The sequence below is a fragment of the Emydura macquarii genome, unplaced genomic scaffold (genome assembly GCF_026122565.2).
Source record: "Emydura macquarii macquarii isolate MOO-44397 ecotype Brisbane River unplaced genomic scaffold, CSIRO-AGI_Emac_v2 contig_968, whole genome shotgun sequence".
NCBI lineage: Eukaryota > Metazoa > Chordata > Testudines > Chelidae > Emydura > Emydura macquarii.
In genome coordinates this window covers 7,790,082-7,817,245 of record NW_027131105.1, presented here as the reverse complement: position 1 = coordinate 7,817,245, position 27,164 = coordinate 7,790,082, and the positions used below count along the sequence as shown (strand labels likewise).

At 56.3% G+C, this 27,164-nt stretch overlaps 2 protein-coding genes across 2 annotated transcripts; one reads left to right on the top strand and one right to left on the bottom strand.

Annotated features, from left to right (window-relative positions):
- Positions 1 to 5,901: 5,901 nt before the first annotated feature.
- LOC137150306 (transmembrane emp24 domain-containing protein 10-like) lies at positions 5,902 to 8,237 on the bottom strand. Its single transcript, XM_067544143.1, has 5 exons — positions 7,853 to 8,237; positions 7,328 to 7,448; positions 6,994 to 7,067; positions 6,471 to 6,597; positions 5,902 to 6,330 (listed from the first exon to the last, which is right to left on the bottom strand). Exons 1-5 carry the CDS (start codon positions 8,054 to 8,056, stop codon positions 6,209 to 6,211), a joined length of 648 nt encoding a protein of 215 aa, XP_067400244.1. The 5' UTR covers positions 8,057 to 8,237; the 3' UTR covers positions 5,902 to 6,208.
- A 7,553-nt stretch (positions 8,238 to 15,790) lies between these two features.
- On the top strand, positions 15,791 to 25,425 carry FOSL1 (FOS like 1, AP-1 transcription factor subunit). Its single transcript, XM_067544142.1, has 4 exons — positions 15,791 to 15,966; positions 22,885 to 23,127; positions 24,350 to 24,457; positions 24,937 to 25,425. The coding sequence occupies exons 1-4, from the start codon at positions 15,838 to 15,840 to the stop codon at positions 25,423 to 25,425; spliced, it is 969 nt and encodes a 322-aa protein (XP_067400243.1). The 5' UTR covers positions 15,791 to 15,837.
- Positions 25,426 to 27,164: the final 1,739 nt, after the last annotated feature.

Sequence of the window (27,164 nt, the reverse complement as noted above, 5' to 3'; positions counted from 1 at the left end):
AGCAAAGCGAACCTCTGTGTTTCGGGCTGGCTGGAGCTGCTCATGCTGGAATCTGGCTGGGGTGCTTGGGTCCCTGCCCCGAGTCCAGGGAAAAGGCCAGAAAGTCTGCAAGGAACAGGATGAGCCATGACCCCAGCTAACATCCCACCACGGAGGTGAGGCACACAGCGCCCCCTGCTGAGTTCGCTGCAGCTCAGCACTGCCTAGGGTGGCATTAGGGCACTGGAGCCAGCACTGACTGTGAGGGGCAGAGCACCCGCCACCCATTCCCCACCCTGCCCCCTGTCTAGCTAGTGAGGCGGGGCTGAGCAGAGACTTGGCTGGGCCTGGCCCACCCGCCGCTGAGGCCTTGAACAGGTGCAGGCCCAGACTTTGCAAACAGCTAATCTCCGGCCGGATTTCAGAGCTGCCAGGCCCCATCCCCAGCTCCTTGCACACAACAGAACAGGGCCCTGTGCCTCATCCTGACCCACAGCCCCCTGCTAGCTGAGCCCTGAGCTCCCCCAGCTCTGCCACTGCCCTGCCATCCCACCTCACAGGCTGCTGCACCTCTCCCCACCTGGGCCAGTATCAGGTGTCAGCACCAGGACCCTCAACAGCCGGTGAAGGCAGCTGAGGGGGTGGGAATGGCTGGAGCTTCCAGAAGCCTGGGCTCTATTCTGAGAGCCAGGACTCCTGGGTTCTACCCCAGCCCTGGGAGGGGCGTGTTATTGGAGCCAGGAGACTCCACTCTCAGCTGATTGCCATGAGTCTGTTCCCTGCTGCAGCCCAGCTTGGCTCACAATCCCTGTGGTGGGGCAAGAGCGACCTCCTCAAGGGCCCCATCCCCGTCTTTGCAGGGCCCAGATCACTCAGTACTGAACTCGCTCTGCTCCCCCTGCCCCCAGAGACAGCAATGCTTTGGCACCCTTCCCCTGAGCCAGAGCCCACTGCGGTGTCACCCGCCTCCTGATCTGGGAGTGGGGAGTGCCCCTGAACCTGCAGCTTTCCAGGCACTTGGGACTAAAGAGCCTCGAACACTGAGGCAGGACTGGCTGCGGGTCTGGATTGAAGGGCTGGGGCAGAGCTAACGGGGATCCCAAGGCTGGGATGGGGGGTGAGGCTGTGGGAGGGGCCTGAAGGACATCTGTTCTTGTGTTGTCTGCCCACCGGCAGGGTCAGGCTCCTCTGTGTGTGTGTGTGTGTGTGGAGAGTGGGTGTGTAGTTGTGGTGTTTTCTCTCCCCAGCTGCCAGAAGCAGGCCCCGGTCCAGGTGGATGGTGGGGGTATTGTATTGTTGTGTAGCACTGATGTGTTGTGTAGGGTCTGTGTAGTTGTGCAGCTGTGTTAAGTTGTCATTTTCCAGCTGCAGGGAGCAGGCCCTGGCACCATGGGGAGGATTTCTTTATGGCAATATTTTGTTGTGATGTCGCAGTGGACCACTGTTGCGTTGGGTAGGGGATTGTTATGTTGTTGTATAGCAGTGTTGTGGCGTGTAATTGTATAGTAGTAGTTTTGTGTAGCTGTGGTGTGTAGCTGTGTAGCAGAGTTGCAGCGTGTAGCATGTGTGGTGGTTGTGGTGTGTAGTTATGTTGCACTGTTGTGTAGCTGTGCTGTGTTTATATTGTGTAGTAGTATTGTGGTATGTAGTTGTGTTGTGGTATGCAGTGTTATGTAGCTGTGGTGTGTAATTGTACAGCATTGGGTATCTTGGTATGTTGCATAATAGTGTGCTGTGTGTTTGTTGTGGTGTGTCGTTGTGTTGTGTAGCCATGTTGTGTGCAGGAGATTGTGTTACGTTGCTGTGTAGCGCTCTTGTGTTGTCTCCCAGTTGCAGGGAGCAGACCTGGCCCGGGTGGGGGAGGGTCGCACTGCTCTGGCTGCTGCTAGTGGCCCGAGCTCCAGGAGATCCCAGTGCCTGACGGGGGAGGGGACGCGGGGGCTGCAGGCTGCCCAGGCCAAGGCCAGCACAGGGTTCCCAGGGCCCCCTGTGGAGCAGCAGCTGGGTGAGTGATGCCCCAGGTTACCTGCCCTACAGCCCCCCTCTCACCTGGACCCCCCCTACAGCCCCACTCCTCAGCCCCTTCCCCTGAGGGCAGCACTGGGGTAATACCCTCCCCCTCCCACCTCACAGAGCCCCTTCCCCTCCCACTGCTTCCCCCTCCCCTGTACACCTCCCCCTGACCCACTGCTTCCCCTTTCATGTCCCCATCCCTCCATTGCCCTCCTCAGCCCCACTCCTGGGGGGCAGGACTAGAGTGAGTGACACTCCCCCCACTGGGGATCCCCCCCAATGAACCCTCAGGTCCCCTCCATGAGTGACACGCCCCTCTCATTGGCAGCATCTTCACCCCCATGGTAACCGATCAGGTTTCTGTGTCTGCAGATACCTCTTCTAGTCAGACACTGCTAATCCACCCACAGGATCATGCACAGAGTCTCACTAGCTGGTCATCTACTGGATCCCTCCCCAACAGCCAATGAGGGGCTAGGACCGCTGGGTTCTATCCTGGCTTTGGGAGTGGAGTGGGGGCTAGTGGTTAGGGGAGGAGCCTGTGACTCAGGACTCCTGGGTTTGATTCCCAGCTCTGGGGGTGGTGTCTAGTGCTTAGAGCGCGGTGGACCAGAACTTCTGGGTTTATTCCTAGCTTTGCCCCTGCCTGCCTGGAGGTCTTGAGAGTGCACTTGTGTCTGTAACCAATCCTTACATCCCCGCTGCACAGCCCAGGCATCTGGTCCTTTCATTCCTATTGCCCCAGAGTTCCACAGCCCCCAAACCCCTCCCCCCATATGGAGACCATCCCTTCAGTCCCTGCTTGTCTCCCTCACTGTCCTACTGACACTCATAGGCCCCCTTGTTCCTGAAGACCCCTCTGCAGAGACCAAAAAACCCCAGTTTGTTCCCCTTAGGTTGAAACTCCCCCCCCCCCATCCTCCCCTCCCTGCCCCTGGATCTCAGCTGGCATAGCTGGAAGCTGCACCCTGAGACATTTGCCTTCACTGTGTGCCTGTCTCCCTCGCCCCCAGATTCCTGGCCCAAGAGGTACCAAAATGGAGAGTTTTGTGAACCCATATAAGGGGCAACCGATCAAGTGCCAGGTGGGTTTCTGCTCTGCCCTGGGTCTGGGGGAAACTCCCCAGTGGATCCTCCCAGAGCAGCAAACTCGGAGGATGAGGGTTGGAGAAAGGGGATATTCTAGCATTGCCAGCTCTCCACCCGTCTCCCGTGGGTCCTAGCAGAGCCATCCAGGTACCCTTATCTCCCATCATGTCCCTTTAGAGACTGGCGCTGCCCTCCCTGGGCAGAGATGGGGACTGGGGTGGGGGGAGAGGTCCATGCACCCCTCATGCCCATATCAGCGTCGAGATGGTCATCACCTGCATGAGCACACTGAAGAAGAACATGGCGGACAAGGACGCAGTCAGCTGCCTGGTGATCGGGACAGAGAACGCTGACGTCCTCATCCTGGAGCCTGAGGCCTTCACTATCCTGGCCAAGGTGAGTGGGTGCCAGGTGAGGGGGTTTATGGAAACAGCCATCGCACCGCATCCCAGAGGTGGCATCTCAGCACTGAGCTATGGGTCCCTGTATAAACAGCCCCTGCACCGCACCCCAGAGGAGGCTGCATCTCAGCACCAGGCGAGGGACCCCTGCTCATGTATAGCTCGTTCCCATGGATGCAGGGCTGCCCCACCTCCTTACATCCTCCCCTCTCTGCTCCCAGATCTCAGCTGGATGCTGCACTCTGAGTCATTTGCCTTCATTGTGTGCCTGGCCTGCAAGTGCCCCAGGGAGGGAGGGGAGCCCCTGGCACACCTGGGCCAGAAGCCTGTGTCCTGGGCCCATGAAACTGCTCCATGGAGACAGTCACAGAGCAGGTGGGGAAGCACCTCTTTGTCTTACACTTCCCAGCTGCCACTCTCACATGGGGGTGGGACAACAGTCAGATCATTGCTGGGCTGGGGGGGGAAGCAGCTTGATCACTGCAGGGGGTAGTGCTGTCTGCTCCCCACAGGGGAAGACCTGCTAGTGACCTGATCAGTGGGGCTGGTCCATGGGGCAGGGGTGGAAATACTCAGTAGCAGCCTGCTCACTGCAGGGTGTGAGCAGTGCTGGGGGCAGGACTGTCTGATCCCGGGGGGACACCTCGTACCAGCCTGACTGCGGCAGGTTGTGAGGGCCCAGTCATGGCATGATCCCCAAGGAGTGGGAGGGTGACTAGTACTGGCCTGGTCGTTGGGGGGGTGACTGGTTGCAGCCTAGTCCCTGTGGAGGTGTCCTCGCCTCCAGGCCAGTCACTGCAAGCCCTAGTGGTGAATGAGTAGCAGGGGGAAGGTCCCATAGGGGTAGAACCCCCCATGCAGCTAGCCCTCTGTTCTCCCCCCTGCGGGCCCCCACTGCCCTTTGCCTTCCTGCACAGGGGGGGGCTGGAATGGCTTCTGGTCCAGCCGGATGGCACCTGCTCCTGCAGCCCCTGAGAAACCCACATCCCTTCTGGAACCTCAGCATGGACCTCACCTTCATGGCTTTGGATGTGGGGATCTTCCATGGGGGGTGGCAGCTCCCCCTGACTTAGTCACTGTCTCCTTTATCAGCAGGGTGCATCCCCCACTGCTCCCCCAAACTGTCCTCCAAGCTGTGGCAGCGCCATCCCTAGGGGGCACAATGTAGCAAGATGACCCCCGGCACCCCAGGCATCAATCCAGCAGGCACCCCACAAATCTCCCCTACCGCACGAGGTACAATCTCAGGCTCTTACCGTACCCTGGGGTCTGCATACATAGCTCCCTGCATGGCTTTGGGAGGGGGTGTATTTGAACAATCTATCAGTGGAAGAAAAATTATAGAACCCCAATAAAATTACCCCCCCTCCATTTTAATAGCAGCCCGTGTTGTGGCTCTGTGACAGGTGGAGACACCACTCAGCTGCACCAAAGCTCCCCATATTCTCCTCTGCTGCCAGTCCCTGCTCATCCATCCAAGGTCCTGATCCTGCCAGTGGGGGAGGGTCACCCCAGAGTGGAGGGCTGGAGTTGGACCTGCTGCTCTGCTTTCAGCAAGGTTAAGATCAATGTCACACCTTGGTCAGTTTCTTAAGCGTTTAAGTTCAGAAGGGTCCATAGGATCATCTAGTCAAACAAGTTTCTGTTGGAGAAAGTGGAGGAAGTAACCAGGAGGACAGCCCAGATAGGCTTGATTCTCACCAACAGGGAGGAATTGGTCGCAAATCTGGAGAACCTTTAGTTAAACCAAAGCATTTCAGTCTTCAGAAAACGACTGTGTTGCGTGCCCCAGGTAGGAGGCCCGTCAGTTTCTTCTGTTCTCTATGCCCAAGAGTCCTGCCGTGGCAGGGAAGTGCTGAGGTTAGCCATACCCTCCAAAACAGATGGGGGGGGGAGGAGCAACTGGGGTGGTTTTAAAAATAAAAAAGCCAAAGATGGCAGGAAGAGATGGAAGCAGTTTACCCCCAACAAGGGGTGATTTGAATCCAGCCAAGATCTGCATGGTGGGAGGGAGGAACACTTTAAATCAACACAGTTAGACAAAGTGGAGGCAATTTGGGGGGGAGGGTGTTAAAAGGAGCCCAGCTCCAGGCAGAGCTGGAGGAAGGGAGGGGTTTAAAGACAAATAAACCCTCCAGGAATCCTATACCAGGGTCAGTAGCAGAGACAGGAATAGAACCAGCAGACCTGATTCCCAGCCTCCCCCACATTATAACCCACATTATAACCCTTCTGTCCTGCCCCAGCCAGGGACAGAACACATCTGTCATGCCACATCCCAGGTGGCAATGCATAGAGGGGATGTAGTTTTCTCCGGAGCAATCCCACTGGCATGATGGGATGGGGCTTCCAGTGAGTTGGGGGGGGAGGGGGAGAATGCCCCTTCCACTCTCTCACAAAATGTCCTCAGAAGCCAACATCCCGATTATTTATTTATTTTATTTTAAAATAATTACAACCCAATTCCCCCCAGTCAAGATGCCATCACTACTTGATCCTCTAACTACAGGATCATTAAACATGGGGGTATCTGGATCCCCACTGGAGGGCCAGAAACCCCAATTCCCCCCAGAATCCATTCCTGATGGGCAGAGATGTTCAGTGCAGGCACCACTTCCCACTAGTGCTGAGGGAGACTGGGTGTGGATTCTAGGGCCATCAGGAAGGGAGCCTGGCAGGGCGGCCTGTGAGAGAGAGAGAGACACACACACACACCCAGGAGCTGCTCACTCTATGAGCTTCTTGGCCTTGAAGAAGCGGCGCAGGTAGCAGACTTGCCAGGTGGCCAGGCCCACCAGACATAGCATGGAGAAGACACTGAAGTAGAGCACACGAGTGCTGGTGGACTCTGTGGAAAGAGAGACACGGGGTGAACAGGGGACCCCAAAGCATCATTACAAGTGCCTTCCAGCCACTTCACAGGAGAGAACCCACCCCCAGCTCTGAGAGGAGAATAAGGTCTAGCAGGTACAGGGGGTGCTTCCTCACCATTTGTGTCCCTCATTTCCTCCTCCCGCTGCTTCATGTAGGCAAAGTCCTTGACAATGGATTCAGAAAGGTCCTCAAGGCGTCGCAGATCCACCTCCAGGGGCTTCAACTTCTCTGCCTTGGCAATCTGGGGGTGGGGACAGTGGGAATGAGACCATTCCACCCCACACTGAGAGACAGCCGCCTCTGGGGTGGGGAACAAGGGCTGTCCATACAGGGATCTCTCACCCGGTGCCAAGATGCAACCATCTCTGGACTGGGCAAAGGGGCTGTTTAGAGAAGAATCCCATGCACTGTGCTGAAATGCAGCCGTCTCTGGGCTGGGGCACGGGCTGTTTATACAGGGAACCCTCAGAATTCTGACTCCCAGGCACTAGCAGAGCAGAGATACATGCCCAGGTGTACGGATGTTGTCAAGTCTGGCCTTAGACTCAGGTTGTCGGCACCTCACCTTCCCCATCAGGCACAGAACAGAGGGGCAGCTGCACAGGGTGGGGGGGACTAAAAGGAGTGTTACACTCACATTTTCATAGTTCAGGGCCTCCACCCCATGTTTGACGTTGAGGTTGATCAGCTGGTCAGGGACTCGGAAACTCCCTGGGGATGGAGGATGAGAGAAAGAAGCTATAACTATTACAAGGAAGGGAAGAAATAGTTTCTAACCCCCATTTCCTTCCCAGTCAGGAATAGAACCCAGGAGTCCTGGCCCCCAGTACCCTCCTCAACTCTAACCACTAGACCTCCCTCATGATCTCAGGTTTCCTGGCCATGCTTGGTGCAGGAGACCCCATATGAGGGTGTTAGGAAGCTGTGGGATGGGAGGAATGCCCCCAGGACACAGGAGTGACACCTCATACCTGACTGGGCATGGCTCTCGAAGCAGATCTCGTAGATCTCATAATCATCTGTGGTGAAGGCAAATTTGCCCTTCTTGGCATCTTCCTTAGAGTAGAGCAGGTGGCCAGCGGAGTCTGTCACCTGGGGTGGGAGGACAGACTATGACCCCATAGTACCAGCCATCTCTCCAGAGCAGGCTCCCAATGCCCACGCTGATCCTATTCCCCAGGCTCCCTCTGAGAACCCACCCCCCAGGAGGATAGGGGTATAGCGTGTCCCCTCCACCCAGGAGCATGGGGGGTCCTGCGGAGACAGGGTCCCTGATGGCCTTCGTGTGGGGCGGGGTGTCACTAACTTCGTGATCAGCTCTGGAGAACAAAGAGGCCTGGAATGCCTTGGGGTGGAGGTCGAGGTCCTGGTCCCTGGGAGTGGTGCAAAGCTTAAGGCGAGTGTAGGGGACGTAGGCGGGCAGGGCAGCCGAGGGGGCCTGAGGGTGGCCCGGGCAGGTGTTTGGGGGTGCAGCGGGGCTCCCTAGGGGCTCTCACCCGGAGGTCGGTCCTGGCCCCCGGCACCCCCGGCTCCGACACCTCGTACTCCCCGGTCACCATGACGTCGCGGTGCATCTCCTCCTTCAGGCACTTGCGGGTCTGCGCCGGCAGATGGAACGAGAGCGCCCCGCACCCACCGGCCAGGAGCAGCGGCAGCAGCAGGGGACCCAGGAGTCCGGGGCGCAGCCGGGGCACCCGCATGGCGAGCAGCGGCGGGGAACCCCCTGGCCTCGAGACACCTCGTCCGGCTCCCCGAGCTGGTTGAGTCGGTTGCGTCCGGCTGTTCCGTCACTCTCTCCCAAAGCTGATTCGGCCGCGTCGGACCCCGCGCGCACCCGACGTGGCGCTCTCTCTATGGTCCGGCCCCGCCCCAGACTCTGGGCCAAGGAACAGGCCATGCTTCCGCTTCCGGCTCCGCCCTACTTCATCTCCGGCAGCGTGAAATAGGGTATGGGGACGCCGGACAGCGCGAAATTCGGACCGGGGGTTTGCGCAGGCGCTCAGTGATTTAGGCCCTAGCAGGTGAAGGGGGGGAGTGGGGGCTCAGTTTGTGCGGTGCTGAGCCTGGCCCCCCCCCCGGGAGCCCTATGTACACTTGCAGCTGGGCAGAGAGTGACGTGTGGGGGGTCAATCCAGTCTGGGCTGCCCCCAAGTCTGACCTGGCAGGGATTTTATGGGGCTTCTCCCCTCTCCGCGTCTGCGGGCTGTGGGGCGGGGTGGCTAGTGGATGGAAGCCGGGAGCTGGGGGTCCGGGCTCGCTCCGCGGCTGGGGGGGCTGTGTCCAGCTACGGGCAAGTTTATACCTAAGTGAAAAATCAGCTGGAGGCGCTGGGTGGCGCCAGAGAGCAGCGCCGGGCGGCGGGCGGGGCCGTAGGTGCAAGGAGTCCGGGGGTTCTCAGCGGGAGCAGCCGGGGCGTCTCCGAGTCCGCCCTGCCCCGCCCGGGCCAACCAGGAAGTGAGGCCAAGGCTGGCTGTGCGGGGCAGGGAAACCCGGCCCATTTCCTTCCCTTCCTAATTCACTCCAGAAACACCCCACCCCCTCCCCTCAGTCCCTATCCCCCTATGCCCTTTCCACTCCACAGCTTGCCCCCCCCCCCAGTGTCCCCACACCCCCTCCCCCATCTTCCCTTCCACTCCTGCTTCCCCCAATATTCCCATCACCTCAAACCTCACCTCTCTAGTCTCCCTCATGCCCCCTGCATCCTCCTCCCTTTCCTCATTCCAACCCACCGCCCATCGTGTCCACCCCCAGTCCTGATCCGTTCATGGGTTGGTCAGGCAGCAGAACTGCCCCCTGTGGAGTAGGGCAGACGGGGTGGGGAACATCCCAAATGGCTGGCCCTGGTTAAAAGGCTGTGATGGGATGAGGCTGAGAAGGCACCGGGTCCAAAGATGCCTAGAGCGTGGGAGCGGGCATCAAGCCCTGTCACCACTTCCTGCCTGCATCAGGGCTGGCACTGTGTAAAGGAGAGAACCTGGCATCCACTCACCTGCCTTGGCAGCCACAAGAAAATACATGGGCCAGGATGTTGGAGTGGGGGCAAAGAGTGATCCCCTGCCCCCTCAACAGGTCCCTGAGAGATGAATAGGAGTGTGCGTGAGAGAGAGGGGATAGCTGAGAGGGATTTCCCCCCCCCCCCATGGTTATGGCCCCCCTTTGATATCAGAGCTACATGTGAATTCAACGGGGATTGGATTGATAAATGGGTGGGGGAACCTGGGGTCAGGGAGAGGGGTCTGGGGCAGGGAGGGGTTATGGGGTCTCCAGAGCAGCCAGGGGTGTTGGGTGAGGCATAAAAAACCTAGTGGGAAGGGAGGCACAAAGCAGCTGGGATGTTAAGGGGGATGGGATGGGAGCATCCCAGCTGAGGGGAGCTGGGCCTCGGCTGGAGAAAGCTGGACACAGTCCAAGCCTAGTTTCCAGTTGATCTCAGGTACCATGAAGTGACACTCCCTCTACCCCAGGCAGGATTGGGACTGGGGGTGGAGGGAATGTCACCCATTGCACTGAGGGTAGGGGGCTGAGATTCCTGCAGGGTTACCCCCTGTGTAATGGAATGGGACTGGGAAGAGCCCAGTTGCAGTGTTATGGGAGGTATCAGGGGTCTTCCAGCCCTTATCACACAGGACTCAGATCAGAGCCCTGGGACAGGTGAGTCTGGACACAAAGCAGGACTTGAGCTCAAGGGTACCATCAGCAACAAAGGAGAATAGTAGATTGGAAGAGTAGCTGGCTTGGGGGGCACGGAATGAGATATGAGGCTTCTAGGGAAGAGCAAGGGCTATGGGGTTGGGGAATATTCTTTTATCCTGCCTCCGTCTGTGGTAAATTGCAGAAGGGATGGAGCAATCACTCTGCTTGCGTCAGCCCCGCTAGGTGCTGGCGTCAGAGCCAGGAGGGTGGGGATGGGGCAAGACTGCACCTGCTGGAGTCACACAGCCCAGCCGAGAATGGGAACAGCCCTCTGTCTGTCCTGTTACCTACAGCATCCCCAGCTCCCCTGCTGGGTCTGGAATAGCTGGGAGCTCCCCTCAGAGCTGGAGCTCTGGGAGAGGGGTGTGTGTGTGTGTGTGTGTGAGAGAGAGAGAGAGAGTACGTGCCTCCACACATGGTGGGTGTGTTTTGCAATTGCTGTTGTGTGATTGTATGGGCAATTGTCAATGCATGTATGCCCCTGTGCAGCCGGTGAGCGTCTACGCAATTGTCAAGCTGTGTACATGAGTGTGCATGCAATTGGGTGAGTGTGATGCAATTGGCGTTGTGTTTGAATGTGCAATTGTCATTGCATATGATTGTGCAATCAGGAGAGTGTGTGCAGTCTTCATTGTATGTAGCTGAGTGATTGTATTGCTGTGTGAGTGCATTCACACTCTAGGTGTCTGTACAATCACACAATGAGTGTGCGCTACATGCCAGTTTATGGCTGGCAGCCTCCCTGCTCAATGGATGCTGCTTGTCTGACCTTGGGAGGGGTTATTTGGGGAGTTCCCCCCCCCCAAATTAAAGGTCTCTCATCCTTGCATTGACCCCACTGAACTCTGGAGACCTGCTGCTTTGGCTGAGGCTCGGTGGTTGATAGTTACAAGCTGGGAGCACAGAGGACAGGAAATCTCTCTCGGTGCCCAAGATCCCCCAGCTCACGGGATTGGAATGACAGGCGCCTGGGTAGAGGAACGTGCCAGAGGCCAACAGTGATTCAGAGGGGGAAGGGAAGAGATGAGGTCTGGACTGTGCCAGATACAGAGGCGGAGTACCAGCTTGGAGCTCCCTCCTTCACTTTGTGTCTCACCCGGTCTGATTTCTCTACAACAGTGGTTCTCTACCAGGGGTACACATACCCCTGGGGGTAGCAGAGGCCTTTCAGGGGGTCCATCAACTCCTCTAGCTATTTGCCTAATTTTACAGCAGGCTACATAAAAAGCACTAGCGAAGTCAGTACAAATAAAATTTCATACAGGCAATGACTTGTTTATATGGCTGTACATACTATGCACTGAAATGTAAGGACAATATTTCTATTCCAGTTGATTTATTTTATAATTCTATGGTAAAAATGAGAAAGCAAGCAATTTCTCAGTACTAGTGTGCTGTGTCACTTTTGTATTTTAGGTCTGATTTTGTAAGCAAGTCATTTTTAAGTGAGTTGAAACAGGTTATGCAAGACAAATCAGACTCCTGAAAGGGGGACAGTCAGCTGGAAAGGTTGAGAGCCACTGCACTACCCCACCCTGAGACAATTGAATTGCACGCTCTCTCCTGCTCCACAAACACCCGCCGGCTCCAGGGCAGGGCACTGACTGGGCATGGTGCCAACAATTCAGCATGTCAGCCTGGCAGCATCTGCCCCAAGCCAAAGAAGAGACCAACCCTGCCATGCAACTAACTGCCTGGCTTCCCTGAGCTGGGAATAGAACTCAGGAGTCCTGGCTCATAGGGGTCTTCTCCCTGCATTCTGTCTAGCCCTGCCAGTTCATGGAGCCTGTAGGGCTGGGGGGAGGCAAAAGAAATGGGCAGGGGGAAAACTGCTTTTGGTGAGGGGCACAGACCCTGAGCCTTTCTATTAGGCCAGTCCAGCAGACATTTTACTGGGATGCTGGAAGTCTGCTGGCTTAGAGCAGGGTGAGGGAGTCGGGACTCCTGGGTTCTCTCCCTGTTCTGGGAGGAGTTAGTATGTGTGTGTAGGACACCCCCAGACCTTGGGACCAAGATTGGGGTGGGCAGAGATCTCCAGGCCCATGGCACTTGAACCATCTCATCCTGTGGTGCCCCAGCCTGACAGTATTTGAGACTCAGGGCAGGGGGGGGTCCCTAAACTGGGGACAGGGGAATGAGGAAAGAATATCCCCCCTGGACCCACTGCACAAAGAGGCCCTGGAAACCCAGCAGCTGGATAGGAGGGCTGAGCACATGGCTGGTGATGTTCAAGCAGCCCCCTGTCCCCAGCACGGCAGCCCCCAGGATCCCTGTGCTCTAGTATGCAAGGAGTGAACACGCCCGATGGATAGATGGGGCTGTCCTGCGTTTCCCCATGAGATGGGAATGCTGGTACCGTGTTGTCCTGGAATCCCATAGGAGTGACTCTCAACCTGGATTTGCAGCCCCCCAGCTATCCCAGCCCTGGGTCTGTGCTGCATTAGGCTGGGATCCAAACCCCAAGTCTCCAGAGTGAGTAAAGTCAGGAGGAAAAGGAAGGGTGAGTAAGTGGATAAGTATACAGAGCTCTCAGCCCACCTCCTGTTTGGGATTTGGCCCATTCTCCTGTTCCCTCCATAGACACAGAGGGGCCCTGCCTCATCCCTGCCAGCCACGAGCACTTGTGAGCTCCACATGCTGGTGATTTGGAGGGAGCCTGTGAGAAATCCCCTCCCTCCCCTCGCCCGCCAGCTCCACTGCTGTCCAGGAACCAGCCGAGGAAGCTGTTGCTGCTTTCAAGTGTGGATTAAGGTGATCGGGGAGTTTGAAAGGCTGGCACACACGTGATGCTGCTCCGCTCGTGCCCCTCAATGCCAGCCTGCAGCTGCTTGCTAGCCCAGCCCTGGGCTCCTCATCCCCACCTGGCTCTGCTAGTGCTGCTCACTCCCAGTCTGCAGCCTCCCAGCAGCTGCCCCATGGTAGTCCCCAGAGAAATGGGGTGACTCCAGTGCTCAGAGTTTAAATACGGGGGGGGGGGGCAGGGAGGGAAAATGCCCATGGGGGAGCCAGCCATGTCCCCGGCCCTCTCATTGCTCCCCAAGGCTGGTGGCAGGGTGCCGGCTGGCTGCTCTCTGCCCCCCATTCCTGCCAGGTTAGTCACCGGGAGCATGAGATCAGGCACATTCCTGTGTCTCACATCCTGTCATGGTCCACAGGGAGAGGGATTGTTAACCCTCACAGTGCCAGGGCCTGGGAGATTATGGAACATGGGTTGGGGGGAGGGAAGAGGAACAGTCACTGTCCCCCCACCCTATGGCCACCTCCCAGAAGAGTTGATTGTTTTGAGATCGGGGCGGGCAGGAGCCAGGACACCTGGATTCTCTCCCTGGTACTTGGAGGAGGGTTCTAGTGCTTAAAGCGCATGTGTGTGGGGGGAGGGGGTTAGGGTTACCCTAACCCTGAGTTTCACTCCCAGCTCCCCCAATAACCTGCTGTGTGACCTTAGGAGAGTCTCTTTCTCTCTGTGTCTGTGTTTCTTCTCCCACGCTTTGTCTGTTTAGACAGTGAACGCTTCACGGCAGGGACTGTCTCTCACTGTGTTTTAGGCAGTACCTGGCAAAACAGGGGGTCCCAATCTCCATGGGGTCTCCAAGCAGTAAGAGATAACTAATGCTTTCAGGCTCCAGGTGGCTGTGCGGAGTGGGCTGGACATGCTTTCACTCTCTGTGCTGGGCCCAGCCCTGTCAGTTTCCCTTGTAGTCACTTTCAGTTCCTGATTTGGAGGATGACCAGAGCTTGCTATATGTCAGGGATTTACACCCCCGCAGCCCACTCAGAGAGAGAGAGAGAGAAACCACTGATCCCACTCTCCTCCCAGAGCTGGGGATGGAACCCAGGAGTCCTGAATCCCAGTCTCCTCTGCTTTAACCCACTAGATCCCATTCCCTGCCCTCCCAGGGCTGGAGATGAAAGCCAGGTGTCTTGGCCCCAGCACCTCCCCCTCCCTGCTCCAACCCCATAGACCCTCCGCCCCTACCAAAGTTGGGACAGAATACAGGCAGTGGTGCTGGAACAATGTTTATAATGGGGGTGCTGAAGGCGGAACCCATGTATTTGGGTTGTTGTTACTACTTCAAGGCAGGAGTGTAGCAGCACCCCTAATTCCAGCACCTATGAATACAGGAGTCCTGCACCCACCACCTCATCTGGGCATTTCTACTCTCCATGCCAGTGTATCTTCCAGTGGCTTGTTTCTTGGGAGGGAGGTGATTTTAGGGTCTCATCAGCGGGGGCAGGTGGGGTGGCCAGGCTCAGCATCTCTGTTCAAAGAGCTGGGAGGCAGGGGCTCTCTATGATACTGCAGGGGGGAGGGGGCAGCCAGATTGCAGGGGGGGGGGGAGCTGCCCGTGTTGGCTTGGCAGTTCTTATTCTGATGGAGGGAGAGGGAATTCCAGCTCCTGCACTGCCGGTGGGATTAGGGGGATTAGGGGGATTCACAGGGCATGCTTGCTGTCTGGCCCAGCCACTCAGCTCTGGAAACTGGCAGTACCCAGCATGTGCGGAGGGGCAAGGAACCACCTTTAAACTGCCCCTACACCCCCACCTACTCCCGGTAGAGTCACAGGGACCCCTGTCCCCACCCCTGGCTCCCCCCTTCTCCAGGGTCACAGGGACCCCTGTCCCCATCGCTCTGTGCTGCTTTCTCTCTCCATTCATCCCCATACACACCCCCATTTATCCATTCAAACACACCCTCTCTCCCAACACACGCTTTGGTCTGTATAGCCACCCATCCAGACACCTTCCTATCTCTGGACCAATCCAAGGCCCCAGTTGCCCACCTCTCTGTGTGTGCCTACGTTCCTTTTCTAGGCCCCCTCACTCCTCGTATGTCCCAGCCTCCCCCCCCCCCATTTCCCCTGCGGTCCTACCCAGCCCCGAATTCATTTACTGCATGAGAATGCTCGGTGGGGGTAGGGATGCGGAGTCTTCGCCGGAACTTTGCAACTTTGACTGTGAAAACAAACTACCTGGCCTGATGCTGACTGTGTCTGTCTGTGTTTAGGGGTGTATGTTGTGCAGGTTGTGTAAGAGTGCCTGGGTGTGTATTTTGGTGTGCACAGCGATGCATGTAGCTGTGCAGTGTGTGGTTGGGCTGCGGTGGGTGTGTTGTTGTACAGACGTGTGTGTGTGTGTGTGTGTGTGTGTGTGTGTGTGTGTGTTGTTGTTGTACAGAGATGTGTGGTAGTGGTGTACAGGGTATTTGTTGTAGTAAGCCTGGGGGTTGTACAGGTATTGTGATACAGGATGTGTGTGGTGGTGTGTGTTTGTGTGGTGCTGTTGTTGTAGTACAGTGGGTGGGAGATTATCCTGAGCTTGATTCTCTGAAACGCATCTTGAATAGAGCTTGGAAACAAACACAGAGGGGAATCCTTTACTATTCCACAGCAAGCAGGAGGAAATCACACTATATATGGATATCTACGTCATCGAGCTCTGAGTCAATCCTCGGACCGTTCCAAATAGATTGAAAGCAGGGGGAGTTTTTATTTTACTGGCCTTTTAAGGGCTGAACAAACTCCGATTCCGGGGAGACAGATGCATCTTAATTGAATAGGATCCAGCGAAACCGGGGTGGGTTACTGGAGAGGGGATTCCCAGAATCCTGATGGTCTGAAAAGGGCGCGGGGTGGGACTCGCTCCTCCCCTTCCCAGGTTAAAGTGAAGCGGCCCCGGAGTTCCCATTCATAAAAAAAGTAACCGGGCGGGAGGGGAGGGAACCAGTTCAGAGAGACGCTCACCGGACTGACCCACCCAGGGACCGTACAGCCGCAGCGCAGAGCCAGACATGTTCAGGGACTATGGAGCGGGCAGTGCGGGCGGCCCGGGATCCCCGTACAACCTTCGGCCGCAGCAGCCTGCCCTGCGCAGCTTGGGACCGGCCGCCACCTCAGGGACCACGGGAGCCGCGCAGCAGGTAAGGGGGGAAGCGGGGCAAAGGGCCGAGAACTAGGTCGGTCGGTCTGTCCCCATACACTCTCCCTGTCTGTCCATCCGTCCGTCCCCGTGCACACCGCCCCGTCTGTCTGCTCGCCCCCGTGCTCACCTCTCTGTCTGTCTCCGTTCCCGTGCACGCCTCCGTCTGTCTGCTCGCCCCTGTTCACACCTCCCCTTCTCTGTCCGTCTGTCCGTCCGTCCGTCCCCGTGCACGCGTCCCCTTCTGTTTTTCCGCACACCTCCCCGACTGTCTGTCCCTCCGTCTGTCTGTTCGCCCCTGTGCACACCTCCCCTTCTCTGTCTGTCCGTTCGTCCCCGTGCACGCGTCCCCTGCTGTTTTTCCGCCCCCCTGCACACCTCCCCGACTGTCTGTCCCTCCGTCTGTCTGTCTGTTCCCATACACACCTCCCTGCTTGTCTTTTTCTCTCTCCACCTTTCCCTGTGCACCCCTCTATCAAATCTATTCTCTTCCCCATCCCCGGCCCCGTCTGTCCATATACACGCGCCTCTCTCCAGACACACCTTCCTGTCTGTCCATCCCTTGCTCCCCCTGTCCAGCCATCTACCCTACCGAGTCATTCCCTGATCCCCGTCCACCCTTGTCCGTCCAGCCTTTCCCCCCTTCAGTGTGTTTCTTTCCCGCTTTCTGGCTCGCTCTTTCGTTTCTCGGGGGTGGGGGGAAGGGAGCCTCACTCTCTCCCGGGGGGAGCCCCGATGACTAACACTCTGGGTTGATTCACCCCATCGCGTGGCCGCCCGCTGGTTTGACCCCTCCCCCCCGACCCACACGCAGGCACTCGCGTGCCGATGGCTAGGGAATGCAGGGGGTTCCCCAACCCAGCGCCCTACAGCAGAGCGATGGGAGGGCGGGGGTGGTTCCTTTAGCCAGCTGCTGCCTGAGCCCCGGGGCCTAGACCCTTGTGTCGATCTTGCGCTGTGGGGGCCTGAGGTTTCCGTGTCTCTGCCCCCCACCTAGCCAGGCAGAGGCAGCTGCAGGCAGACACCCCAGAGACACCTGTTCCAGCGGAGGTGACTCCCCGTCTGGCACCATGCTACAGCGTTTATGACACACAGTTTATCCCACAGCTGGCAAATTGTGAGAGACACCCCACAGCGACTGAATGCGTGTGGTGGGTGGTGGGCCTGGGGCTCCAGGGTATGGGGAGGAGTGGGAACAGGACAGACCTAGAGATGTGGGGGGGCGAATGGGTGGATTCCCTTCTGCTCCCCCTCCTCTGGCTCCCGATGCACCCCTGCTCCCGGTTGGAGCTCCAGGGCAGGAGCAAGGGATGGTGCTAAGTCATGCCTAGTGAGTCACCAGAATCGGCAGGGCTGAGTCACAGGCTACACTCACCCCGGGGCCGGGTGGCCCCTGCATTCACCCCAGCCTGTGTCCCAGGGATCTGAGATTCCTCAGCCATTTCCTCTTGCATAAGGGTGCCCCTGCAACAGCTGCCAGCCCCACCCCAAAGCCAGCTGCAGTGCCTGCCATCCCTGTGTGAACAGCTGCCACACAAGGGATAGACCCCAGGTGTCCTGATTTCCAGCTTCCTCCCCCTCCCCCAACCCACCAGACCCCCCTCCCTGAGCTGCAAATAGAACCCAGGAGTCCTGACTGCCAGGCCACTAGACTCTACTACCCTCCGAGAACCAGGGACAGAACCCAGGAGTCCTGGCTGCCAGTCCCAGCTGCTATAACCACTAGCCCTGGGTAGGGTGACAGTCATGATTCAGTGCCTGAGAAGCTTTGCTCCCATGCCCAGCCCCCTTTGTGTTTTGGGGGAGTCCCCAGTCCCTGGGGCAGCTTCTTCCTGAGGTGCTCTCTGTCTGACACAGAAGGCGTGGCCAGCGTGCTGCCCCGGGGTGGTAACACCAGTACCCAGCGCAGTCAGCTGGGGCGTGACCCACTAGGGAAACTGGGTCAAGGGTTGGGGAGTGCCCTGGGAGGGTTATCTGCGGGCAGGACTTCCGCGCACACCCTGCTGTTCACACGCAGAAGCATGCCAGAGGGTTATGCTGACTCAGCAGCCGAGGGATCTGGAATCGCCAGTGTGTGCCCAGGGTAGGGGCACTGGAAGACAGAGCCCTGTGTTGTCTCCATCCACCCTGGTGGGTGCTTTGTCTCTGTGCCCTGGTGAGCCTTTGGCCTCGGGACTGACTAGTGCCAAGGTGGGGATCAGGCCCATGCATTATGTTGAGACCCAGCAAACTCATTGTACATGGGGTATTACCTGCATACGAAGGCACCCCATCTTTACCCCAATCTGTAGGGCTCAAGGCATAACCTGGTTAAGGCACCCCCACCCTTTCCCAATCCATAGGGCTCTGGGGGAAAGGCACCTACCCGTACCCCATTCATACTCTAGGGCTAAGGGTCACCCATTCCCAGTCTGTAGGGCTCCAGGTGTAACCTGGTTAATTTTAACCACCATTCCCCAATTTGTAGGGCTCCAGGTGTAATCTTCTGCAGGCTTGCAGGGTCCTTAGCCAGTGAAGGAGCCTTAGACAGTAATATCCTTAACCTCTCTTTATGAACAGTCACCCAACAAAATACACACGCTAAGCATACAATGCTCACCACTCCCAATAAGGCAGACAAACTCCTGGTGGCCAGTCAGGATTAGATCATCTGGGGACCCTAACTGCACAGAATGGTCAGCAGGGTGTTGAGGTCTGGCAGCTCTGATCTCGGGCTGTGTTCTGGAGTTAGGTTCTACAGAACTTTCTTTTGGACCCCAGTTATAGAGTTAAAACTTGGGTCCTGCTTAGCTATGCCTTAACCAATCATTTTAAACTAAAGAACTACAAAACACCAATCCTAGCCCATTATGAAACAGTTCTTTGACCAGTCAGACCCCATCACCTGAGTTGATTTAAATATTGCACAATTAGTTAGTCAACAGATAAAAACAATCAAAGAACCAGACAGAAATCATTCAGATAGACAATAGAGAAGTGGAACCATAAAACGTGTAGAATAGATTTTACAACCACAACTGTTGATAAGTGATTCCCTTGTCAGACAGAATGCTGGCAGACAAAGTTTCCTTTAAACATCTTAAGATCTGTGTCTTTATCTGGTGGTGATAGGTACGATTCAGACAGTAGCACCTGCTTAACAGCCCGATATGACATTGTTTGATGTAATTTAGCCGGTGATGTGAAGATGTGACCACATGCTTCTTGGCTTATGGCTGCTATTGCTCCTAATATGACCGCTACTGCTTAGCCAAAAAAATGAGGCCTCAGACCTTAACAGTCCCCTCCTTCATGAGACTTTAACCTTGCCTGGAGCCCCATGGATTGGGGTAAAGGTGGGGTGCCCTGGTGCATGGGTAACAGGGTGCCACCCAATGGGCCTGGGACAGAACCAGCTGTCACAATGTGGCTCTAGGGCTGGATCAGAACCTTCTAGAGGGGAAGATCTCATCCCCATCCCCCTAAACCAGCCTATCTAGCAGCACAGGGGCTGGATTGGAGCCAGCGCCCACTAGAGGGGAAAGGGCCTGTATCCTATTCCCCACCCTCTGAGCCGGCCAGTCCCTTGATCCTGTCTCCAAGGAGGTGAATTCCACTGCCCCATGCCCTGGGCTCTGCCCCTGACATTCTCCAGTTCCTAAAAAGGTCAGGGGGCTGGGAAGTGACTCTAAACCTCCTGTTCTGCTCTGCACCATTAGCTCCTCATTCACATCATAAGTAACCCACATGGGCACCCCTAAATCTGGGCAGGAGGCAAACAGTGGGCATGGCATTGCAGTAGCAGGGCATCTGCCCCTCTCTTTCACCAAACCAGCTGCTGGGCCTGCACCACTCTGTCCCCTGCTGAATGGAATCCTGACCATGGCACTGTGTATCCTAGACATTATACTGCCAATCACCAATGGGGATTTTCCCAAAGCCTAAGGGGGCCTGTGCCTTTGGGATGGGAGGGTGACTGGCCACCGAGCTTACAGACAGCATGAGCTGTAAAGGTCTTCAGAGCAGCGTGGTATTGATTCAGACAGGGTGGGTGAGGGATGAAAGGGGCTTTGTGTGAGGGCTTAAAGAGGGCGCTGCCCGGGTAACATAAGGCCTAATACAGTAGTTCGGTGTAGTCAGTTCAGGGAGGGGAGGCGAGTCTACTGCTGGGGAGGTGGGGGGAAGAAGGAGGGACTGGGAGTTAGGACTCCCGAGTTCTCTGCCAATGACTTGCTTTGTGAACCAGGGCAGATCCCACTCTCTACTGTTTGTGCTCCAGTTCCCCATCTGTAAAATGGGGATATCAAGACCTGGATTACCCCATCTCCCCATGGCCCCCAAAGGTTTAACCCCAATAGAAGCCTCTGCCCTGATTCTAGGTTTAAAATCGCCAGGCCAGCAGGGTGGGTTAACTGGCTGTTGGGAGCTAGAACCCACCGGCTGCGTTTCCAACCCCAACACGCCTGCATCAGGGCGAGGGGTGTCCCATAGCCACAGGCTCAGTACTGCTCCAGCTTTTAAACAGTCACTTGGAGCGAGGAACCCCTTCAGCAATGGAGCCTGATCTTCTTCAGGACACGCCCTGCAGCCTGTGGGCTCCAGCCCTCCTGTGTCACACCAGGCGAGCTGCCAGGCAAGTCCTGCTGAGACAGACTCTAGTCAGAGGCTTGTCCGTTCTGCAGGGACTAATGCACCTCGGCACACACGTGCAGTGACACTGGACAGCCTTTCCCAAGCAGTCAGGATCTTTAGTCACCTGCAACCCAGCATGGGACGTCCTTAGGTTAGTACAGAGAAATAAAGGTTCAGATATAATCCAGCTGGCCAAGCCAGAGCAACCCACCAGCCCAGCTGCCAGCAATTCCATTGCAGGCTCTGTTTTTCCTGGCCCCTTTGTCAGTCTCAGGAGTGAGTAGCCAGCCTCAGCCAGAAGGCCACTCTTCAGTCCCTCTGGTGACCTCCCAGTCGTTTGTCTCCAGGCAGGACCAAGCTGAGTTCACAGCCCCACCTGCCAACACTTCCCACTGCTGCACATTGATTGTTCAGTTGCTGGGGCTTCCGTTGCCTCTTTGGCCCCTCTGTTGGTCTGGGTCAGTTTCAATCAGTTCCTTAATGATTCATTCAGTGTGGCCCAGACAGCAAGACAATACCCACACCTTCCATCCTGCACTGCCCCCAAGAGCAGACTTAACTTTTTCCTCTGCTGGGTAGCAATGCAAAGTGCAGAGGGAAACTGAGGCACACAGAGGCTTCATAAAAGAGTTACAAAAAAATCCCCACTTTGTCACAGAGGGTGAAGGGTGAAATGAACTGGCAGATTTAAGGGAAAGGTCCAAAACTGGGGGTGGGGGAGGATTTGTTAAACATGGAACCTTTGAAGGCCTCATCAGGTGCATGGGGGGAAGTGTTGAATGGCAAAAAGTGTTTATTACTAGGAGCAGCTGTGTCTCTTTCCTGGTTATTATGTTCATTACGGGGAGGGGGCTGAGATCGGAGGGGTCCCATTGTCCCAGGTGGTTCATGGACACACAGTGAGAGACAGTTCCTGCCCCAAAGAACTCACAGTCTGAACAGACAAACTGCCAGCACTGGCCACTGGCAAGACTGGATGATTTTCTAACAGATCTGCTCTAGTTCAACCAGGAATTAGTCCAGGGTCGTCCCATGGGCTGGGTTATGCAGATACTCAGACTAGATGGTCACAATGGTCCTTCCTGGCCATATAATCTATGAAAGGTCAGAGGGGAAATGGAGGCACCAAGAGGTGAAAGGACCTTCCCCGGGTCAGTGGCAGAATTTGGAACAGAAGCTAGGAGTCCTGAGTCCCAGTGTAGTACTTTGACTTGCTGTCAGAGCTCTGAAGGTGTCTCCAGGTTCAGTCAGATACTTGCAATTTCCAGGCTTTTTGTGCATTTGCAATTCCCAGCTGTAAAATTCCATAAACAAAATTGTTTTTTTTTCCCAATTTAAACCTGGAATTTCCTTGTTTTTTTAAAAAATAAAAGCCTCAGATCTCAAAGCATTTAGCAAAGACAGCAATTTAAGGCCAGGAAACCATTCTGATCATCTAGTTCTAGTCTGACCGCCTGCATCCCCCAAGGGCAGAGTGTCACCTGCCAGTCCCATGGTGCAAGAGATTATTTCCCCTATTTTGTGAACATCAGCCTATTACATTTCTGACCTCTCTATGTAAGAGCAGCTGAAATGTTATCCCCTTTTACCACCAGGGAGCCTTCCCCACGGAGAGATGCAATGACTCATCTAAACTCCCATGTTGTCTGGGGTTAGAATTGGGAATTTAACCCAGGAGTCCTGGCTCAAAGCTCCTCTGTCCTGACTCACCAAACCCCACTCCTTCCCTAGAGACAGAAATTGAAACCCAAGAATCCAGCTCCCAGCCCCACTGCTCTAATCCAGTACACCCCATGCTTCTTCCAGAGCCCGGAGGAGCACCCAGCAGTATTGGCTCCCAGGCCCTCCCTGTCTCTGTCCTATCCCCCTAGACATGATGCCTCCATAAGTGTATCTGAGGTCACAAGGAGACTGAATGCAGCTAATGGCACAGGATTGGCTCCTGGAGCAATTCACAGCTATCATCCCTGGTCCCCAAGCCAAGCCAAGCCAGGGTCCTCACCAATGTCACTGGGGCTTGCTGTCCACTGCAGGCTAGAACTGCTTCCCCATGCCTGTGTGTCCTACACCCTGCACAGCCCATGGCAATGGAGATATTCCTTCTATTCTGAAGCACCAGATGCCCTTGTGATGCTGTGGGAGTGCTGCCCTCTGCTGGCTTCATCCAGAACTGCTCTGCCACATCTGTGTGTCAGTCCTGCCCCCTGTACCGCCAGTGACAATGGGGAGCCCGCTTTTATTACAATGCACCCAGCTGTCCCACCTGCAGCCTCTCACCTTTAACTACCGCCTCCCCTTATCTCCACAGAAGTTCCCCCCAGGCTCGAGCTCAGGGGCTGGCAGCTTCGTTCCCAGCCTCAACGCAATCACCTCCAGCCAGGACCTGCAGTGGATGGTTCGACCCACAATGCTCAGCACAAGCTCATCCCTCTCCCCCTCCACAGCTGCCTCGTACCCCCGCCCCTACGCCCCCTACCCCGCAGGAGCCCGCCCTGGCGTCATCCGCACCATTGGGCCAACCCCGGGGATACGCAGGAGACACAACGAGCATGTGAGTAGGGCAGCTATTGGAGCAGGGAGAAAGGGGTGAATGCCCAGCCCAGTGGGGATGGGGGGCTGGACTCCCGGGGTCCACCCCCAGTTCAAGGAGGGTTGTGAGGTGTAGTGGGGAGGGGTTGGGAGGGATGACTCCGGGGGCGGTGTCTCTCTGTGCCTCAGTTTCCCACTCCAAATCCTCCAGGACAGTGGGAGTCTGCCCATTGATTTGCACTGGCTGGAAGGGGTGGGAGTGGGAAGCGGGGCTTCACCCGGGCTGGGGGGAAACCGAGTCCCTTTCTCCCGTGAGAACAAAGTAAGGGCGGCTTGCACTGAATAGGGGTCCCCCCACCCCCTCCTTTCCGCTCTCCGGCTGGTCCCCCTACCACAAACACTGCGTGGCAGCGCGGCCACCTAGTGGCTAACGTCGGAACCGCGAGCAGGACACGGTGCTGTCCATCAGGAGCTCTCCAAATGCTTAGCGTTGTGGTGTCAGATCACTATCCCCACATGGAGAGCTGGGATAACCCCCAGGAGCCCTGGCTCCCAGCCCCTCCCTGCTCTGACCACTAGGCCTCCCTCTCCCCCCAGAGCCAGAACCCAGGACCCCTGGTTCCCAGATCCATTGCTCTAACCACTAGACCCCATTCTGGTCTGATAAGGGAATCACTCCAGCTGGGATTGGGCTAGGACGCCTGGATTCAGACCCTCGGGGCGGGCAGGAGAGGAAATGAGAGCATGCTGAGTCATGGAGCCACAGGGTGACTCAGAAGGGAAGGGGCATTGGGGCCAGCAGCATAACAGGAGTGTTCCCTCCCAGCCACCCTGGTCTGTGGAATCCAGCCAGTGTCTGAAGCCACCGGGACAGAGTCCCTGAGCCAGACTTTAACCCCTGGGGACCCTTGCCATGTCCCCAAAATGACCCCTCCCCTTCCCCCAAATCATCCCTATATACCTCCCTCTAAAGCTAATTCTCCCACCCTAACTAGAAAAGCAACCCAATCTCACCTCAGCACCGAGTTAAGGACCCCTGTGTAAACAGCCCCCATGCTCCACCCCAGATGTGGCTGCATTTCAGTGCACTGTGAGGGAGCTCTGTGGGTGCTATTCCTTGGGTCCAAAAGCCTGACAAGGACCTGGGCTTTGGCAGTTGTCTCTGGACTGGCATAGAAGGGGATATATATAGCATCACTGTCACTCATTTGAAATTCCCTGCCCCTCTCGGACCCCCATTTCAGATGACCCCCGAGGAAGAGGAGCGGCGCCGAGTAAGGCGGGAGAGGAACAAACTGGCTGCAGCGAAGTGCCGGAACCGGAGGAAAGAGCTAACGGACTGCCTGCAAATGGTGAATGGCCCCTCCTGAATCCCTCCAGCACCCCCTGCAGCACAGCACCCCCTAGCACCAGGCTGGGGCATTGGGGTTGGCTCTGGCTGTGAGGGGAGAGTTCCCTTGCTGAGTCCCCCTTTGGTTCTCATTGGAGGTCACCCAGACAAGTTCTGACCCTGCCTGGCTCTTCAAGATATGGGATCAAAGCTACCTGAATTGTGATGGCTGGAGGCAGGCACCCAATATGTGTCAGGTTGTAGTATCCTTCTTGCTCCTAGAGCTGGTGACAGAACCAGGCAATCCATTTCCCAGCCCCTCCTGTGCTAACCCACCGGATCCCATGTCTCTGCCAGAGCTGGGGATTTTACCCACAGATCCTGGCTCCCAGGCCCCCGGCCTCCCTCTCTAAGCACTAGACCACACTTCCCTCCCCATAGCAAGGATAGAACCCAGATGTGCTGGCTTCCCCTGACCTGTCTCTCCACCTTCTCTCCCAGGAGACGGACCTGCTGGAAGAGGAGAAATCGGGCCTGCAGAAGGAGATTGCAGAGCTGCAAAAGCAGAAGGAGAGGCTGGAGCTGATCTTGGAGGCCCACCGGCCAGTGTGCAAGGTGCAAGATGAGTCCTCAGGGGAGGAAGAGGAGCAGGAGGGGCCGCCCGCCCCACCCCTTGTCAAGCAGGAGTCCCCAAAGCATCCCCCAGCAGCACCACGTCGGCCCCCACCGCCAGTGCCTCCTCGGATCAACCTCCCCCCCAGCGGGGTCCTGGAGCCTGAGGCCCTACACACCCCCACCCTGATGGTCACACCCTCGCTAACTCCCTTCACTCCCAGCTTGATCTTCAACTACCCTGCCCCGGGGGAGGGGGAGCCCCTTGCCGGCCCTGCCTTCCCGCCTGAGCCCTGTAGCTCTGCCCACCGGCGTGGGAGCAGCAGCGGTGATCAATCATCTGACTCCCTCAACTCTCCCACCCTCCTGGCGCTCTGACAGGCATGGCCTCCTGGCCTTGTTCTTCCTGCTCAAGAACTGGCCTCCTGACCCAGAACCTTCTATGTGGTTCCAGACCATTCAAGAACTGTTCCACGCCACCCCAGGCCCTTCTGGAATCATCCACCTCAGCTGTGGTACCTTTACTATCATTTTAGACCATTCTAGCATTTTCCCCATTATCCGAACTTCCTGTTCCTTCCAGCCACATCTGGAATCTCCCCTTCCAATTTCAAACCTTCACTGTCATTCTAGATAATTCTAGACATACACACCCACTCCATCCCAGGCTCCCAATTATTCCACGCACATCCCCCCTCAGCTCTAGAACTTTCACTGACATTCCAGACCATTTTACCTTCTCTGTCATTGGCGTTTCTTGATTATTCCAGAGTTCTCTGGAATCCTTCACCCACAAGTGAGGAATCTGCCCATTCCCTCCTTTTCCCATCACTGCAGAAGAATGTTCTTGTGCTTCAGAACCATCCCAAACCCCTTCCAGAGAAGCCCCACCCTCCCATTCCTTCTTGGGATGTGGCAACCTTCCCAAAATCCCCATCATGCTAGCTGAGTTTTTTCTGGAACCTACTAGAGCTTTCCTGGCCCCCTTCTGGATTGCTCTAGAATCCCCCAGCCATTCACAATCTCATACTAGACTCTATCCAGATGTCCCAGGTCAACAGGCACTCATTCTAGACTTTGACTGACCATTCTAGAGCAACTTGCTCATTCTACCACCTGTCCAGCTGTTCTAAGCTGCCATTGCTCCTTTGAGAACACTCACAGCTGTTCCAGACCTCTCTTGCTGTTTCTAGACTGTTCCAGAATTCCCTCATTCTAGAGCTCACCTGAACATTGCAAACTATCCTTCCATTCATTCTAGAACCCACCCTCTGATCCAGCACAACTGCTAGCCCTGTAAAAGGAGCCTGCCCAGGTGTGCAGGGTTCTACAGCTCTGGCCAGCCAAGACCCAGGACTGATTTTTTTTGCTCCCAAGTTCCAGAAGCTGATCCAGAACCGCAGGGCGTGCTCTGGATGGCACCGTGTTCATTGCAGAGCTACCATTTCTACACTATTTATTGTCACTCAAAGAGTATTTTTCTACCAATGGTGTCTTGTGTCTCAGGAGACAATTAAAAAGCTACAAGCAGAGACAGCTCATGTGTGTGTTTGGCGGGGTGGGGGGGTTAGGTGTTGGTTAGTATATGGCTTGGGGGGTGTATGTGGCATGGGGGGCATTGGACCAATCTTGGATTTGTGGGAGAGGCAGGTGGACTATTAGGGGGATATGGGCAGTAGGGGGTCTATGGGGATGTACGTGTGAATGAGGGGCTTTGGGGGGTGTATGAGGTGAAGGCATGTGGGTTATTGGGAAGAGTGTATGTGGAAGGGCGAGTATGTGCGGTGTTGAAGGGAACATATGAGTGTGTGAGGGCAGTTGATGGATTGTATTGTGGAGGAAGTGTACACACTACACACACACACACACACACACACACTGCTGTTGTGCAGCCACACCTCCACACCCCTGGCACCAGAGGAGCATCTTTGCTAGCTGGCAGCTGTAATGCATTGGTTACCACGTTGCAGGGGATACTCCTTTTAAATACGACCCTCTGCAGCACCCAGTCCTAGCAACCTCCCAGCAAAACCACAGGGGCTGGGCCCAGCAGTGCCATGAACCAATCCCCTTTTGCAACAGTGGCAGCTCTGTCCCGTGTCAGCCGTGCCCGCTGC

Excerpts from the sequence above, each read along its gene's own strand:
- LOC137150306 (XM_067544143.1), bottom strand. The coding sequence starts at position 8,056 with ATGCGGGTGCCCCGGCTGCGCCCCGGACTCCTGGGTCCCCTGCTGCTG. Across the intron at positions 7,068-7,327 it reads CGAGAGCCATGCCCAGTCAG|GGAGTTTCCGAGTCCCTGAC; the intron begins GTATGAGGTGTC and ends CTCCATCCCCAG. Across the intron at positions 6,598-6,993 it reads AGGCCCTGAACTATGAAAAT|ATTGCCAAGGCAGAGAAGTT; the intron begins GTGAGTGTAACA and ends CCCCACCCCCAG.
- FOSL1 (XM_067544142.1), top strand. The coding sequence starts at position 15,838 with ATGTTCAGGGACTATGGAGCGGGCAGTGCGGGCGGCCCGGGATCCCCG. Across the intron at positions 23,128-24,349 it reads GCAGGAGACACAACGAGCAT|ATGACCCCCGAGGAAGAGGA; the intron begins GTGAGTAGGGCA and ends CCCCCATTTCAG. Across the intron at positions 24,458-24,936 it reads TAACGGACTGCCTGCAAATG|GAGACGGACCTGCTGGAAGA; the intron begins GTGAATGGCCCC and ends CTTCTCTCCCAG.